Below are 16,174 nucleotides of genomic sequence, written 5' to 3' on the forward strand. Positions count from 1 at the left end.
GCGACACGAATATAACAGACACATTTCTTTTAATTTTTTCCGCTAATCTGGGTAGATTTCTACTGTAAAAGTAAAAATTCAACATGGTTACATTTTTGGTTGTCTAGAAATCATGGTCCGAAATAGAGAGTGACACGGGGACAGAAAGTCTTCCCATCCCCACCCCATCTCCATACACATTTTTCCATCCCCGTCCCATCCCATCAGGTTTGTCCCATCCCCGCCCCATCCCCATCAAGTTTGTCCCCATCTCCATCCCATCCCCATCATTACCGCTTCTCTCCCCATCCAGTCACCTCATCCAATATAATAATTCAAATATCAAAATCTTGTGTTTTAACTGTGTTTATTAACACTTTTATTAATACTTGAAAACTGTCCTTGATTCAGATATATTATTATGCATACCTACTATACCTATTCTTTGTTCAAACCATGCAGAAATAACAGTCCATCAACACAATCCGGATGAAGTTGTGTTCTTCTATCGTCAAGTGTTCTTCCAGCAATTGAAAATGAACGTTTGGATGATGTGCTTGTTGCTGGAATTGACAACACTGACTGTGCTACCTGTGACAAATTTGGATAGAGTCCTGTTTTACTTTTCCAATACGAAGTAATATTATCCTCAGAATCTGTGCTGTTCCAGTAGCTGTCAACTTCATTGATGGCAGCTTCTTCACTTTCAAATAAATTGTCATTATGTATTTTCCTCTTTTTTTCAGGTGGCTTAAGAGATGTTTTTAGATTCGAGTCAAAGGATGCTGGTCTGACTAGAGGCAATTCATCTACTATGTTGTTTAAACTGTTTAGTGCTTCTTTAATTTCTTCTTCTGTTTAGTTGCAATCCTTTGAAATTTTGGGTCCAAAAGAGTTGCAATTTTATGCATTTCATTTATAGGAAAATAGCGCTTCATCATGTCATTTAAATGTGTCTTAAAGTCTTTAATGATATTACTATCTGTAGCCGATACTTGCAAATGTTTTGTTATTTGATATTTAGTTGCAACAACCATGTGCAAAGAACATTCTTTGTTTGTAGAAAGATGTTTAGTAGCAGTATCAAATGGTGTTAACACTGTGATGACATCTTTTAATAAAGTCTCGTTCAAATCGAATAATTTTCTTTGAAGTTTTTCTATCTTGTTCTCTTGCTGACAAAGTTGTTATATCTTCAAGATTTGTCAACACTGATTGCAACATAGTGAGTTGAGAATTCCACCCAGTTGAAACAGATTGCTTAACCGATGTTTGTAGTTCATGTTGAATTTTTGAACGTTTTATGTGTGTCACTATTTCCTTGCATGTGCCAATAAGACTAATGATTTCCAAAACTGAAGCAGGAGCATCTTTCACTTCTAGACCATGAACCAAAACCAAATTTAAGTTGTATCCACAGCATGGAATCCAAATTTGATCTTTAAAAGCAGCTTAAACATTTGAGCCATTGTCAGTTACATAATAATTGTCACTTCGCCATGCTCCCATTTTTTCTAGAATTTCTTTGGTAACGGATTTAATATTCTCAGCTAAATGTAATAATTATAAAATATTTATGAAACGTTAATTAAAATTAAAAAATACAAGATTGACAATACCAATAACATTCAAATAAGATTTTAATTGATGAAAGTTTTGTGAAAAGTTATTACAATAGACTACTTTTTAAATTGACAAGAAAAGAGAATCGACAAGCCAAATAAATATTTATGAAATCATTTTTTAACTTTTAAGTTTAACTTAAGTAAAGAAATATTTATGAAATCATTTGGTTTTAAAAAAGACATATTTGTAACCATGTGGTTTTAAAAAAGAAATACTAATCAAATCATGTCGTTTAATATTATTAAAGAAATATTTTTAAAACCATTTCGTTTAAATAAATAAATATTTTGGAAACCATCAAGTATTTAAATCAATAAAAATTATAATAATCTCACCTGTGTGTTTTTCTTCCATTGATCTTGTTGCAATGATGTATGAGCACAATTTCTATTGGTCGTTGATATAGAGTAATGTAATTGTGATGTATGTTGTCTGTACGTGTGTCAACAAATCAGTTGTTACAGCAAAACGTTTCTGCTTTTCAAACACTTTTCCAAGCTCAGTTTGTTTCTTTTCTGCTTCAGTATAAACATGACGAGAAACAGTTCGAGCAGAAGGAAGAATATCATCAACAGAAAGATTTCCATGTTTAGCTCCGATTGAAACTAATTTCTCTGCAAATTTTCTAAAGCCAACACCTTCTACAATTGAAAATGGCCGAATGTCAGTAGCACACATGTTCGAAATTACATTAACCAGCTCAGTTTTTTCTGTAATCGATATTTTTTTAACAGTTTCAGAGGTTGACACAGCAAACCTGGTTATTTTCGGCGACTCTGTTTCCCCACACACGATTTTATGTGAGCTTTCAAACCACTTGTACCATCTCGAGATTTCCATTTTAGTAGAGCTTTACACTTCGAACAAAGAACGTGCTCACTAAAAACATTGTCAACATTCACCTTTAAGAAAAACGGCCAAACATCGCTGGTTCCCAGATTTTCGACTTAACTTATACTATCATCGTTTTTTGAAATAAGTTTGCTTAACTTTAATTTATCCATTTTATGTATCCAGATGACAAATTAATAACCGTTACCGCGGGAATAAATTCAGATCTGTTACCGCTACCGCGGTATAACCGTGCCCATTATTACCGTTTCCTCGGTATTACCATAATTTTTTTTCCATTCCCGCGGTATTACCGCAATTCCTGTTACCGTGTCACACTCTAGTCCGAAACCACTAAATTTGAAATTTTACCCTAACTTTGAGCTCTAATATCTTTTAAGGCCATTACTTGCACGTAGTTTTCTTAGGTGTTTTTGAAAGGCACTAAAAAATACATTGATTATATGAAGCACAAATCATGTGCATGCAAGGACCTGGGAAGGAGTAACCTGCCAAAAGTAACTTTTTGCGTTCAACGCGCCTTGATAAACTACCCATAACAACTGTGGCCTTAGGTCTGCCATAAACAGTGTAAGTTATTTAATTTCCTTAAACATGCATCTTTCTATATCTGGAAAAAATCCATGTGTTCGGATGATAAAAGAAGTCCAAGAAGTAGCCTTATTTTACGAAATTTTTACTAAAAAAATACCCTAGTAACGGAGACATGTTTAGCAACGGCTACTTTACAGCTTTAATAATTAGTACTGTAATTAAAATTTTTGATATAATATATTTTTATAACGAAATTTTTGATATAATACATTTTTATAACGAAATTGTACATGAACACTTGATAAAAACTAGTTTTTTAACTTTGTCTTTGTTAAACTTTAAGATCAACGTTTTCTACATTTAAAATTGAAGAGAAATACAGTTTTCTAAGAATTATAAACAAATTAAAAATTTTAAGAAGTTTATTAATTGCCATACTGAACTTCCTCGTTGTCAGTATTGTCTTTTAAGAGAGAATAATCTCCTCTTTGATTAGTTGGTGTTGGTCCATCGATTCTACAACCAAGAGATGAATATTGGAGGGTAAATTCTTTAGTTAGCCACTTGAAGCAGTTCTTTCCAACTGCAGCAGAATATTCCATACAAGGAGCATATATGTCATCATCATTCACCTAATGGTTGAGGTAAAGACAAAGTAACGTCTCATCATTGCTGCTTCCTAACTATTCCTTGAAATTAACTAATATGGTTAATTAACCAATAATTTTGTATTTTAATGCAATAGATCTCAAAATACAAAAATGAATAATGATTGAGTTTGTTGAGTTATTCACTTGGCTTTAGCTTTGTCCTCAACTGCTAGTGAACTTGCTCTAGACTCATTTTCTTCCCACGTTCTTCTCCAGCCATAAAGATCTGCATTAGCTATGTTTTTTTGCTTTGAAGAGTATCTAAATATTTTTATTTATGGTAATGCCAGTGATGTTTGTGAAGTTTTCAATCCCTTGTTTAATGATAGAATGGGACAATAGCAGGTGATCAGAAGAACTAAGGCTCGACCTTTGGGTTCATTTTGTTGACATACGAAAGGCTCGCCCTGTCTACCATAGATTTTGCCACAGATCGAGAAGTGTGATTTTCTGAAAGCATGTGTTCTGCTAATAATTCAGTATCATAAAATTATTCAGTACAATAAACTTGTGTACAAAACCTAAGAGTGTTAACACTTCTTTCAACACTTTTTCTTGGAAACTGATGGTGCAATATAACTTTTGCAATTTGAACTATAGCGCTTAACAATTTGAACTGAAGAATGGAATGTCACATTAGTAAAGTTCCATCTTTCACCTTTGCTAATTCGGAAGTATTTCCACATTATCATGTGACCAGAGAAAAACGGAAAATAATGATAACTGTTTATGTTGAGAATCAGATTTAGTCCTGATAAAGTAGAAACTTTGGAGTCTATGTAACTTCAGAGACATCAGCATGTTGAATTCCTTTGCCATTATGAAAAGCCTCATAAATATCTTTTGCAGTCAACAAATTGTTTCCAGCATCAACAAAACTCCTTATGACACATTTCGCTCCTGCTGACTCTTTTCCACATGACGACTTATTGTAATCATACCTTGTAAGAAAGAATTGTTTTGCTTTGCAAACTTTGTAAATGGCTACTAAGTAGAAGTTGCCATGATTAGATGATGATTATCTGACTTAGCATAAGGGTTTTTTAAACAAGGAAAATAATTTCTAACTTAGGCAAAAATAAAATCAGCAAGACAGAGTACATCAACAAGGATTTACTGTCATCTATACACAGCAGTGAAATAGACTTTTTTTCTTAATTGACCATTTACCTGGACTCTGCTAACCTCATTTCAGCAATTAATCATGAACCTGGTTGATTGCTAAAATGATGTTAGCACAGTCAATGCATTGTTCATCCTCAGCAGCTAAAGTGGGTTGATTTAAATCTGAAAAAGCAAAAGAAGTAGAGTGGCTATGCAAAATGGAATTTTCACTACATTTGGAAGGATAATCATTCTTCAGATACCTTTTACCCTTTTCAAGAAACTTAATAATATTTTTAGACTTCCACTGTTTAGAAACAGCAATCAAAGTTTGAAACCCATCCTAGCCAGTTGCAGTGACATCATTGAGACCAGCCAAATCTTTCCTTTGAGAAGGTTTTATTTCACGAAGAATTCTCCGTAAAGAGGTATCTGACATAGGCAGTAATAAGTTTCTAGGCGAATTTCTTTATAAATGTCATTGTATGGCTAAACTTCATCATTAAAATGGCATTAGCCACTCTTTTTGTTCATCTCCATTGTCAAACTTTATTTTCTTTACACCGTAAACTTCATCTTGCAGCAAACCTCAACAAAATAAAAATTCCAAAAAAATGTTCTATTTTTTCCTGTGGCATTTGGCATATGCTTACCTTTTCCTTTTTTGGTATGGAAAATCCTCTGCTTTCTTTTTGCAACTTGCGTGCTTTTTCTATTAGATGTTTTTTGAAATCAAAGATTTTCATTAATGTTTCTTTAGTGAACTTGTTATGATTAAAAACTGAAAGCAAAAGAATCGCTAAAGAATCCCAAGGAATCGCTTTCCTGATACATCTTAATTGGTACAACAAAGTCTTCTAGAACCAGTTGAGTTGAAGCATCTTCATCCTCATTGTGTAACACTTGAGAAATCAGTGCCTCTTATTGACCAGGTGCAATTGCTTCAGCAAGTATTTTATCAAGCTGCATTTTAAATTTTTCAAATTTGTTCTCAACTTTCTGTTATAAATCAAAGAAAACAAATGTATTAATATAAATCAAGGTTTATTTCAAAACAATAGTAACTTAAAATGTTATCCATAGCAAGAATAAAATCTTTATTAATATTTTATATAATTAAATATTAATCATGACATTTAGAAGTTTTTACTGCGTTACATAAGAAGAAAAATTAAGGAGTGCAAATTAACATTTGCACTCCTTAATTTTTCAACAACAACAAATCTGTTGCCATTGCATCACTTTTGCATAACCTTTTGTTAAATACTTTGTTACAATAAAAAAGCTTACAATGTAGTTTTTATCAAGTGTTCATGTACAGTTTCGTTATAAAAATGTATTATACTAAAAATTTCGTTATAAAAATGTATTATATCAAAAATTTTAATTACAGTACCAATTATTAAAGCTGTAAAGTAGCCGTTGCTAAATATGTCTATACCGTTACTAGGGTATTTTTTTAGTAAAAATTTTGCGAAATAAGGCTACTTCTTGGACTTCTTTTATCATCCGAGCACATGGATTTTTTTCAGTTATTAAAAGATGCATGTTTAAGGAAATTAAATAACTTACACTGTTTATGGCAGACCAAAGGCCACGGTTGTTACGCGTTGAACGCAAAAAGTGACTTTTGGCAGGTTACTCCTTCCCAGGTCCTTGCATGCACATGATTTGAACCTGTCATTTCAAAAAGGACATAAGTCCAAAACTTTTAGCAGTTAGTTTATAAGTTTGAATTAAAAATTTCTGTATGATTTATGTTTTTTTTATAAAAAATAAAAAGTACATATGTTATATACGTTCTTTATTTATCTACTTCTATGTTTAATTTCTTTAGCAGCCTAGACATTATTTTAATAAAAATCATATTTTTGTTGATTTTGAAAAGTTTTAGTAAATGGACTTGTGCCCTTTTCGAAATGACAGGTTCATTTGTGTTCCATATAATCAATGTATTTTTTTGAAGACATCACTTCAAGACTTTGCCTAGATTTCTCAGACAATGGCTATTAATTGTAAAGCGATTTGTCTTTATTGCCAAAGCTCATCAAAAATGAAAAAATTGAAAAAATGTATTTAAATCCGAATCTGCATTATTATCAAATGGCCTAAGTGCGCAAAACAGGTTTGCAAACACTGGCGTAGGTGGAAATCTGCATTAACATATGTAGCCGGCTAAAATAGTTTTATTGACAAAAAAAAACAATTTTCATTGTCTTCAGGTAAATTAATGGTGCGCTTTAAAATTGGGATAAATGTTACCAATACGTGTCTACAAATATTTTAAAGCAGCTGAATTGCATTGCAGTTTAGCTGCTTTTTAGGCTTGCGTTGTAGTTTGATATCATAAAAATTATTAAAACATACATAACCCAGTGGAAAAATATACTCAAGTATTTAGATTACGTCAAAAGTAAGACCGAAAATATAATAGTGATTTTAAGTTAATAAAACTTGCTTTTGTTACAGAAATTTTAAGCTAAAATACTAGCTCTAAAATTTTAACAAATTCAGAGCGCCCTCTCTAACGTGGTTAAAAGTAAGAAGAACTATTAAACCTTGGATGAATTCTCATAATGATGGTGTCAGAACAAAAACACTTATATGTGCAACAATAAATGCAACAATATGTGCAACAATATATGCAACAATATGTGCAACAATTTATGCAATAACATGTGTAACAATATAAATAACAGTATGTGCAACAATGTGTGCAACAAAAGTTGCAACAGCATGTGGTACAATATGTGCCAATATTTAAATCAATTTTTTTTAAACTATTTTTTTATTATAGCATTAAAGTTCAACAACTATAAAAATGGTTGATTCCTATTTTTGTAAATTTTTTCATTACACGATATATTTTTACCAATTTGTCGACAGGTACACCTCGTTTTCTTAAAGCATTCCTGCAAGCGTTTTCAATAGGCACATTTTTAAAAGAATTTATAGAGTTATCTACTAATTTTTGCAATAAAGGCATGAAGTGATTATAATAACAACTGAGCCAGTTGTGTGACTAAAGTAAAACTTATCAACTTTTGATGTACTTAGTAAAATACTTTTGATTGGCTTAAGGTTTTTATTATTTGAATTGCTTTGAGTATTTTTATTTGAATGGTGTTTATTATTTGAATGGCTTCGGGTTTATTAATAGTAATGAGGAAATTGCTTGAATAATACCTAGTAGTACCAATTGAAGTGCGAAATTTTAATTCAGTAAAAAAATTTAAGAGAACATTTTTTTAATGCAAGAACAAATGTAATATATACATATTATATGCATGTTATGTTTTAGTTAAAATGCTAAAGTACACATTAATAAAGAGAGTCCTCGAAATAACCCCCTTTTGCCCGTATGCACGCCTCCAGTCTTGGACGCCATTCCTCGATTGATTTACGCACGGTATCCATGAATAAAGCATCCCATTCTCTGAGAAGTGATCGCTTGAGGTCATCAACGGAAGTGTGAGGTTTGCAGCACACCTTCGCCTCCAGTTTAGACCAGATTGCATAATCCAATGGATTAAGATCTGGTGATGCTGACGGCCAGGCATCCGTAGAGATAAAATCGGGCACATTGGCTGTCAACCACCTCTGTGTTGTCTTCGCTTTGTGCGAAGGGGCACTGTCTTGTTGGAATGACCATTGTTCCCCATTGAACAACGAGTCATCTAGAATCTATTCAAACAATACAAATAAATGCGGGAACTATATAAAAAGCACATGCCTGTTAACATGACAAGTTTAAAAAAACTTCGCACTTCAATTGGTACTACAGGGTAAATATCTAGGAGTTTCACAGCTTCTTCCTTACCAATGTAGCTTATCTAGCCTGAGTTGGCATTGAACCTCAGACCTCTTGTTTCTGGACTAGAACTCTAACCATTGCGCTACGGCTCCCCAACCTTTGAATTTTAGTATCATTAGAACAGTCACTTAAGATTTTTAATTCATTTAATTTTTTATAAATAGTTCAACCAAATTTAGAAAGATTGGTAAAGTATACAGTTTTTTTGCTATCGGCCTCTTTTTATTGTTGCAAAACAAGTAGCGCACTTGCCTCTCTTTTTAAAAATTAGCAAAAAATAAGCTTGCGGGATTGCTAATAACTTTAGAGAGTGTTGCCAGAATTTTCTACACGTTAAATTCCCAAAAGTTTAAAAAGGGCTCGATTATATACAGTTCTCAAAATGATATAGAACTTAAAAAAGTCATAATATAACAATGCCAGAATAATATTCTAATACCATTACGCTATGAGCCTTGATAATTGGCATTCTATAATGCCATCCAGCAAACTGATTTTAAGTTATAATTTATGAAAATTTAATTTTAGTGCCAGTGTTGCTAGCTGTACATAGCATAGGTTTTAAAATACAATGCCAGTTTGCCAACAGTAGCGAATCCGGCAACTTTGTTATCATTGTTCAGTGATCAAAAAACAAATGCAATAAATTTATACACCAGGCCTCTATACGTTGACAAATATGAAGACACAGACGCTGCAGACAAAGCAGCAGTTACTTCTGCAAAAGTTACTTTTCTATGCTGTCTTTGAAAGCGATGGAGAGTTCACTGCAGCTTCCAAAAACGCTTTTTTTTTTCAAGAAGCCAGTTGGTACTTTTTAAGGATTTACCTTCCTCATTTTATTAGTAGAATTGCCTTTGGTTGGACAAATCACTACTAATTAATTAATTAATTCCTCAGAATGCTTCACAGAAAGTAATCTATGGCGGAATTTCAGCAAACCTATGGAGACATTTTGAGCGGTCCAGTGTAGTTTTGCTTATCGGTTACTTAGTGGACTATTATAGCCAGCTTTGGCGGCTGCCAATAATGGTCCACTAAAAGTAATAAAGTCCTAGAATAATGATCCACTAAATGTAATAAAGTAAATAAAATAAAAGTAATACTAAAATTACTTTTAGTGGACCAATAATGGTCCACTAAAAGTAATAAAGTCCTAGAATAATAAATAAGGTCTAAAATAAAGCCTAAAATAATGGTCCACTAAAGGTCCAATAAAAGTGTCTGGCCGATGACTAGCAACTATTAACATGTTGGAAAGTCATTTATAGCGACTGCCACTAATGGTCCACTAACCGATGAGCAAAACTTCAAAGCACCGCTCAGATGCCTATATAGTCCACTGCAAATCCATTAAAGCAATGTTTGCTGGGTCTAGATGAACAAAAAATTTTGAAAATCGAGAAAAAAAAAAAAATTTCCGAGATATTTTTAAAACAAAATACATAACCCGAAATTTAAAATGGGGGACATAGATCTAGCTGAAGAATCTGCAGGAGAAGATACAGAAATTGATAAATTGCATGAAATTGCTCGACAAATGCATAATAAATCGGAAATTAAAAAGTACAGTAGGACAATTAATAACCCAATATCAAAGAGTATTGATATGACAAGATTAGTATTTACGAATGCAAATGTTTCAGTTTCTGGTGAATGTGAGGCTATGTCCATATGTAATGAAACAAGCTTAGAAACTTCATTAATAAAAACACCTCAGTGTTTATCTAGTACACAAATAGGACATATGACTTTAGATGTGGAAGTTTACACCTCATCCTCACCTGTAAGATAATAATTATTTTTTAACTTTTTTGAAAAATTGCATTTGTTATTGTTGTTTATTGTTATAATTTCTAGCAAAGTCAAAATATTTATGATAATTAATCTAGTATTTATAAAAAAAATAATATTTTTATAGCTTATATAAGACATGTATGAGTAGAAGTCCAGCTATTGTATATTAGGTAGTCATAGAGAGTCATTAACCTAGATATCTAGGTCTCAGCATGTAAATTATCAATAGAATATCAGGTAGTAAAAATTTTAAAAGAAAAGCTAGAAGCTTATGAATATTTTGAAAACTTGTAAGAATTTAATATGAAAACAAGATTGATATTAATCTGCTTTTTTTTTTTAATTTATGATAAAAATCCATTAGTTTCATTATTATTTTGTTTTTTATTGTTTTCAATAGTATTTTTAGTATTATTCTTTTATTTATTAGTAACAACTATTTTAATATTTTCTTTCCAAATACCTGAAATGTAAATTGTGTAATTTTAGGGTTTACTAATAATAAACTTTTCCTCAAATTCATTTTATTGAAATTTTATATACAATGCATCTTAAAGTTAATAGCACTGTAGAATTTTTCAAAGGTTTTTACAGGTTGACTTTTATTTAAGTTATAAGTTATATCATTATAAGTTATGTAACCCTACAGTTTGTTTTATTCAAAATTAAAATATTATTTGAAATCTTGTACTTCATTGTTATATTTTTTGAGTAGGTATCACTAATGGTTTTATAGAATAAAAAAAAAACAACCATGAATACACACATTTTGTGTGTGTATGTATGTATATATACCTCCCCAAGGTCATGAAGGCCACTACAGTTGAGAAGGCTAGTTTTAATTGTGGTTATAACCAGGCTTGAAGAGTTAAAAGTTTTTTTTACGGCTCGGCTTTGGCTCTTAAGAAATGTCTAGTTCGGCTCCCCGCTCAGCTCCTGCTTTATGAACAAAAATCACAAATTTTGGAATATTTTTTTGGTCACATTTGCTAACCCAAATCCAAACCAATTACAGCAATTAATTTTTAACTAACTTTCATGATAACAAAGTTAATGTATTACTACCACTCTTATATTTAAAAAGAAAAATGTTTTGTGTAAATATACAACTTTTACATATATTATTTACCCTAAACTTTGAAAATATTTTTATTCGAAAGTTTTTAGTTCTAATTTTAGTTCTAATTATACCCAATAGGCACAATACCTAAAAATGATATTTTTTGAACATTCCAAAGAGTCTATAACATTCAAAAGATGTTCAAAAAACGTTTAAAAGATATCATTCTTATGTCTCTTGCCCACTGGGTAGTATAATTTTTAAGATGTGAATAACCTTTGATCATTCAATCAAGCATCAATTATTTAACAGCATAATATCAATATAAAAATGTAATATATCTGTGATATGTCTGACAGACATACCCTGGACAACACATGCCCACTGGGATATTTTACTTGTATTTTTTTCTCGATAAAGTGTGTTAAGAAATGCTATTAAGGGATAGTAAAATCGTTAAAATATTTGTTTTTATTACGTTTTGGCAAGACTGTAACTGTTAGAAAAAATACTTTTAATTTTAACAAATTGGTTAAAAAATGAATAAATAAAATTTTTTTGCAGTAAAAAAAAACAACATACATTTTATTCCTTTAAAAAAAACACAAGAGCCAAGAGGCGCCCCTATTTTTGCAGCTCCAGCTCCACCAAAAAACAGCAGCTTTATATAAGCTCTGGCTTATATAGGCTCTGGCTCCGGCTCGGCTCCACAAGCCTGGTTATAACCCTCTCTTAGCTCTATAACTCCTAAATGTGAACCTTGAAGAACAAGGTCACAAACTTTTTTTTGTAAGATGAGGCCAACTTTTTTATAAAACTGTTTTTTATTTAGCCTAGACAATGTGCAGACATTGCTCTGTGATATAATTCTGCTCTGTGATGTAAATCAATCACTAACTTATTCCTTTTGTTGATATCATTTGCCAGTTTTTAATTTATTTTTCATTAAATTATAAAACTGCCATGTAGTTGGAGATTTTGGCAAAGACTGTGTATTTTTAAACTTTAAACTATTGTTTAATTGAAATGGTTTTTAAACTTTTTTTATTCAGTTTTTTTTTCATATTAAGCCTTTTTAGCCTTTTTTACTTTAATAAATTTCAGTTTTTACAGGTTCTCAATCCTTTTTATTTTCTTAAGTACAGTATTTTTTGTCAGCTTTTTATTTTTCTCAAAAGTTTTTCAATTCTCAGTTCCAGATATTTTTTTTGATATAAATAAACCTAAATTTTTATATATAAACCTAAAAAAAGCAAACTACTAAAATTTTTAATAATTTGAATTTATTTATTGATGCTAATTTTGTTTCAGCTTGAATCAGCAGATTCAAACTGAAACAGTTTCACTTTTTAATTGTTTTCTTGTAAAGAAATTTAAGATAAGTTTATCAGTACTAAAATTCATGTTAATTACATTTATATACAACAAAAATTTTTATTCACATATTATCATTTTAATTTAATCCATATCAACTGTTTATTTCCTGATTTTTGGAGTTTAATATTCTTATTTGTGTAATGTCCAGGGGCGGATCCAGTGTTTTTTGGTCTTTGACATAGCCCCGTGCCCCAAATATGAGAGCAACAAGTTGATAAAATATTTTTTTTACTACTCTCAACTAGACTTATATTTATCAATAAATTTTAAGTTTCATAGTATGATATTTCAGATATTTTCATTTCAAAAATTATGACCATATAAAGTTTAAACTTCCTCAATTTGAGGAGGTTACAAATTTTATATGGTCTTAATTTTTGAACGCTGAGAGATTATACTATGAAACTTAAAATTTTTCGATGAATATAAGTCTAGTTGAGAATAGTAAAAAAAAAATTTTATTAATTTGTTGTTCTCACATTTTGGGCAAAGTGGGAGGGCGGGGCAAAAATTTTAGGTCCTTTTCCAACCATCACAATTTTTTGCAGAGCATCCTTATTTGACATAAGTCTAAACATATAAATGTTTGGAGTTTGCACCATGTCTGGAAATCAGCTATCTCAAAGACCAAATAATCCTGTATCCGCCTCTGATGTCCCACATATTTTATCTCCCATTGCTTTTAAGTAAAAGTATTTTTAAAATACGCATTGTATTTTGCAAACAAATAAAACTTGTTATTTTTTTTTTGTTATATCTATGACATCACAACAAGGTTATTTACTGTATCATAAAATATATGTCAATGTTTTTTAAAAGGTATATATTTTTTGCTTAAATTTTATAAAATACTTATGACAACACTTTTGTGTAGAGGTTTACTGGATACCTGACTTGGACTCAGGGATGTAGTATTACTGTGTTATTCCGAGTATCCAGAACTGGCTATTTTTTGCAATATCTGGTACTGGATACACTAATTGATACTTTTGACAAACCTTTAGGTATGCCGTAACTATTTGTCTAAGTGATATTATAAGTTGTATAGAAAATTATTAATGGTATTATTTTTAGTTTGCAATAAACTACTTGACGACTTCAGAGTCTTACAGTGTCAATAACCGAATTGTTTTCTTTATGCATAAATTTTTTTTTTGTAATTTTTTCTTCTCTTGGCTTTATAAGTTGAAGAGGCTAATAATTTTTTTTTTAAATTTTATTCAAAACTTTTTAAATAGAATTAAAAAAAAGTTTAATACTGCACTCCAAAACAAGAACCTTGTTGAACAATCCTGCTGCGTGGCGAAACAGGTCAAACAATAATTCAATATTGAGCTAAAAATCCATTTACAGGCATTTTAACTTTATGCAGAAGAATAACATCTTCATTCTGTGCAAAATTAAAATCAATATCAGTTAAAATATTCTATACAAAGATTTTTTAATGAAAACAGTTTATTTGAACTTGATGAAAACAATTTATTGCAAAAAATGTTGGGAAAAATAAAATGAAATGAGATGAAAAGAAACTTGCATACAAATTGTACCATCTGTTCTTGCATTAAAAGTTCTTTAAATAAAGCTTCATCGAGTTATTAATATGCTGGGATTATGAACTAAAAAAGTCTGTTACTAAAAAGGTTGATAATTTTTTTTTACTTGATAAAATACTATGTAAATCAACATTTTTGGATCTAAGATATAAATTACTATATTAACATGCAGATGACAATGTTATCAAAATGTTGTTTAAAAAAGTTTGGAAAGAATTGCAAAGAGCACAAGATATCATTTATTCTAAATCAGATAGTCAATCTGACAAGATATTATTTTTTCTAAATCAAATTTTTCAACACCAAAAATATCAGTCTTTGCTGTATTATTAAGTTTGCAAATGTGGAAGTGGTGATAAATAAACTTGGAATTTCTTGTGCTTTACCACTAGACCACTACTACAAAGTAATTAATGTTTATTAAAGTCCATTAATTTACCTATTGAGGTTCATATTTATTTATATATTTTAACTTTTAAAACTTTCACAATCTATTTACACAAAAAAGGCACAACCAACAATTTGTTTATTATAAAGTCCTGAGATTAAAATTTCTTACAAAAAAATAAAATTTTATATCATAAAAAAGTTGTAGAATATATACATTATCTATTTTTCATTTTATTTAATATTACCTTTTTTTTAAATAAAAAAACAGATAAAAATAATTTTTTTTTTCAAAATTGCAAAGAGTCGCACTAATATTGTATAATAACTTGAGTCATTTTTTTGCCTTAATGTTATTAACTTTATTTTTATATTTGTTTTGGGATTTTGTATTGAATAACTTTTTTTTAGTTTTATTTTCTCATTGATTTTTTTCTCAAAATAATATTTTATAATAAATCTATGATAATTTGTGTCTCTTTTCTTGTTTGTAAACCTGTTTAGTTGCCTATGATGGTATACTGCTTTCTCAACAAATAAAGAATTGCTAGGCATATCAAGTAAAGAGTTGCTAGGCATATCAGAATTTTAGATTTGGTTTAATAGGTTTAATAATTTTTGTTCTTAAACTTTTAATTTAAATTTAATTAATGATTTCTGTCAATCTGTTGTAACATCACTTTTTTTAACGTCAATCTGTTGTAACGTCACTTTTTTGAACGTCAATCTGTTGTAACGTCACTTTTTTTAACGTCAATCTGTTGTAACGTCACTTTTTTAAACCTTATAGCAGCTTTTACCAAGTTTCAATTGATACAGTAATAGGAAAGTTTTATTGATTTACTTTCATTTTTATTATTAAATAACCCAACATTCAGATTGCAATTGCGTTTCTTGCAAATTGGAATAGTGTTAAATTTTCACAGTAGATGATTTAAACAATTTCTTATATGCTTGTTACTTTCTTTCTTTTGCATCCTTTTTTCTCCAGCAACTGTCTCCAATTTTTGATTTCTGATCTTTTAAATGTTCTTTTTTTAAAAAAATGCTATCTAAAACAGTTTAAATTTTTTCAAATAAGTTTGAGTAGCTTCTTGATAAACTTCATGGCTCGACAAATGTTTTTTAAGTTTTTAGGAAACATCAACTTTTAAGCAAAAAAGAAAAGTCGATGAACTTGGGATTTATTTATCTTGATGTTCATTTAACTTGGGGCTCCATATCTTTAAAACATAAAATTTTATTTAGTGTTAAATAAATATTTGATAACAAACCTTAAAATGTTAAAATAAGGGTTTTTAAGTATGATATTGCTCAATCAATTAAAACCCATTCTGTAGGTCTTACGTCTGACTCTGATGTGCCCATAAGCCCAAGAAGTGGTGTATTCACCTGATTTGAAAGTGGACGATGACATAAGGCCATACCAAACTTACTAATG

At 30.2% G+C, this 16,174-nt stretch overlaps 1 protein-coding gene across 3 annotated transcripts in view; it reads left to right on the forward strand.

Annotated features, from left to right (window-relative positions):
• The first annotated feature begins 9,985 nt into the window (after positions 1-9,985).
• LOC101239003 (uncharacterized) overlaps positions 9,986-16,174 on the forward strand; it is a 58,027-nt gene continuing 51,838 nt past the window's right edge. For 2 of the 3 annotated variants that reach the window (XR_010635880.1, XM_065788359.1), the window contains exon 1: positions 9,987-10,345. Coding sequence is in view for 2 of the 3 variants with exons in the window: in XM_065788359.1 (XP_065644431.1) it covers positions 10,022-10,345 (324 nt within the window). In the remaining variant the exon portion in view is untranslated. Of the gene's footprint in view, positions 10,346-16,174 lie in introns of all 3 variants that reach the window. The other variant, XM_065788360.1, reaches the window with a different exon arrangement.

Source organism: Hydra vulgaris, chromosome 01, assembly GCF_038396675.1.
Source record: "Hydra vulgaris chromosome 01, alternate assembly HydraT2T_AEP".
Taxonomy (NCBI): domain Eukaryota; kingdom Metazoa; phylum Cnidaria; class Hydrozoa; order Anthoathecata; family Hydridae; genus Hydra; species Hydra vulgaris.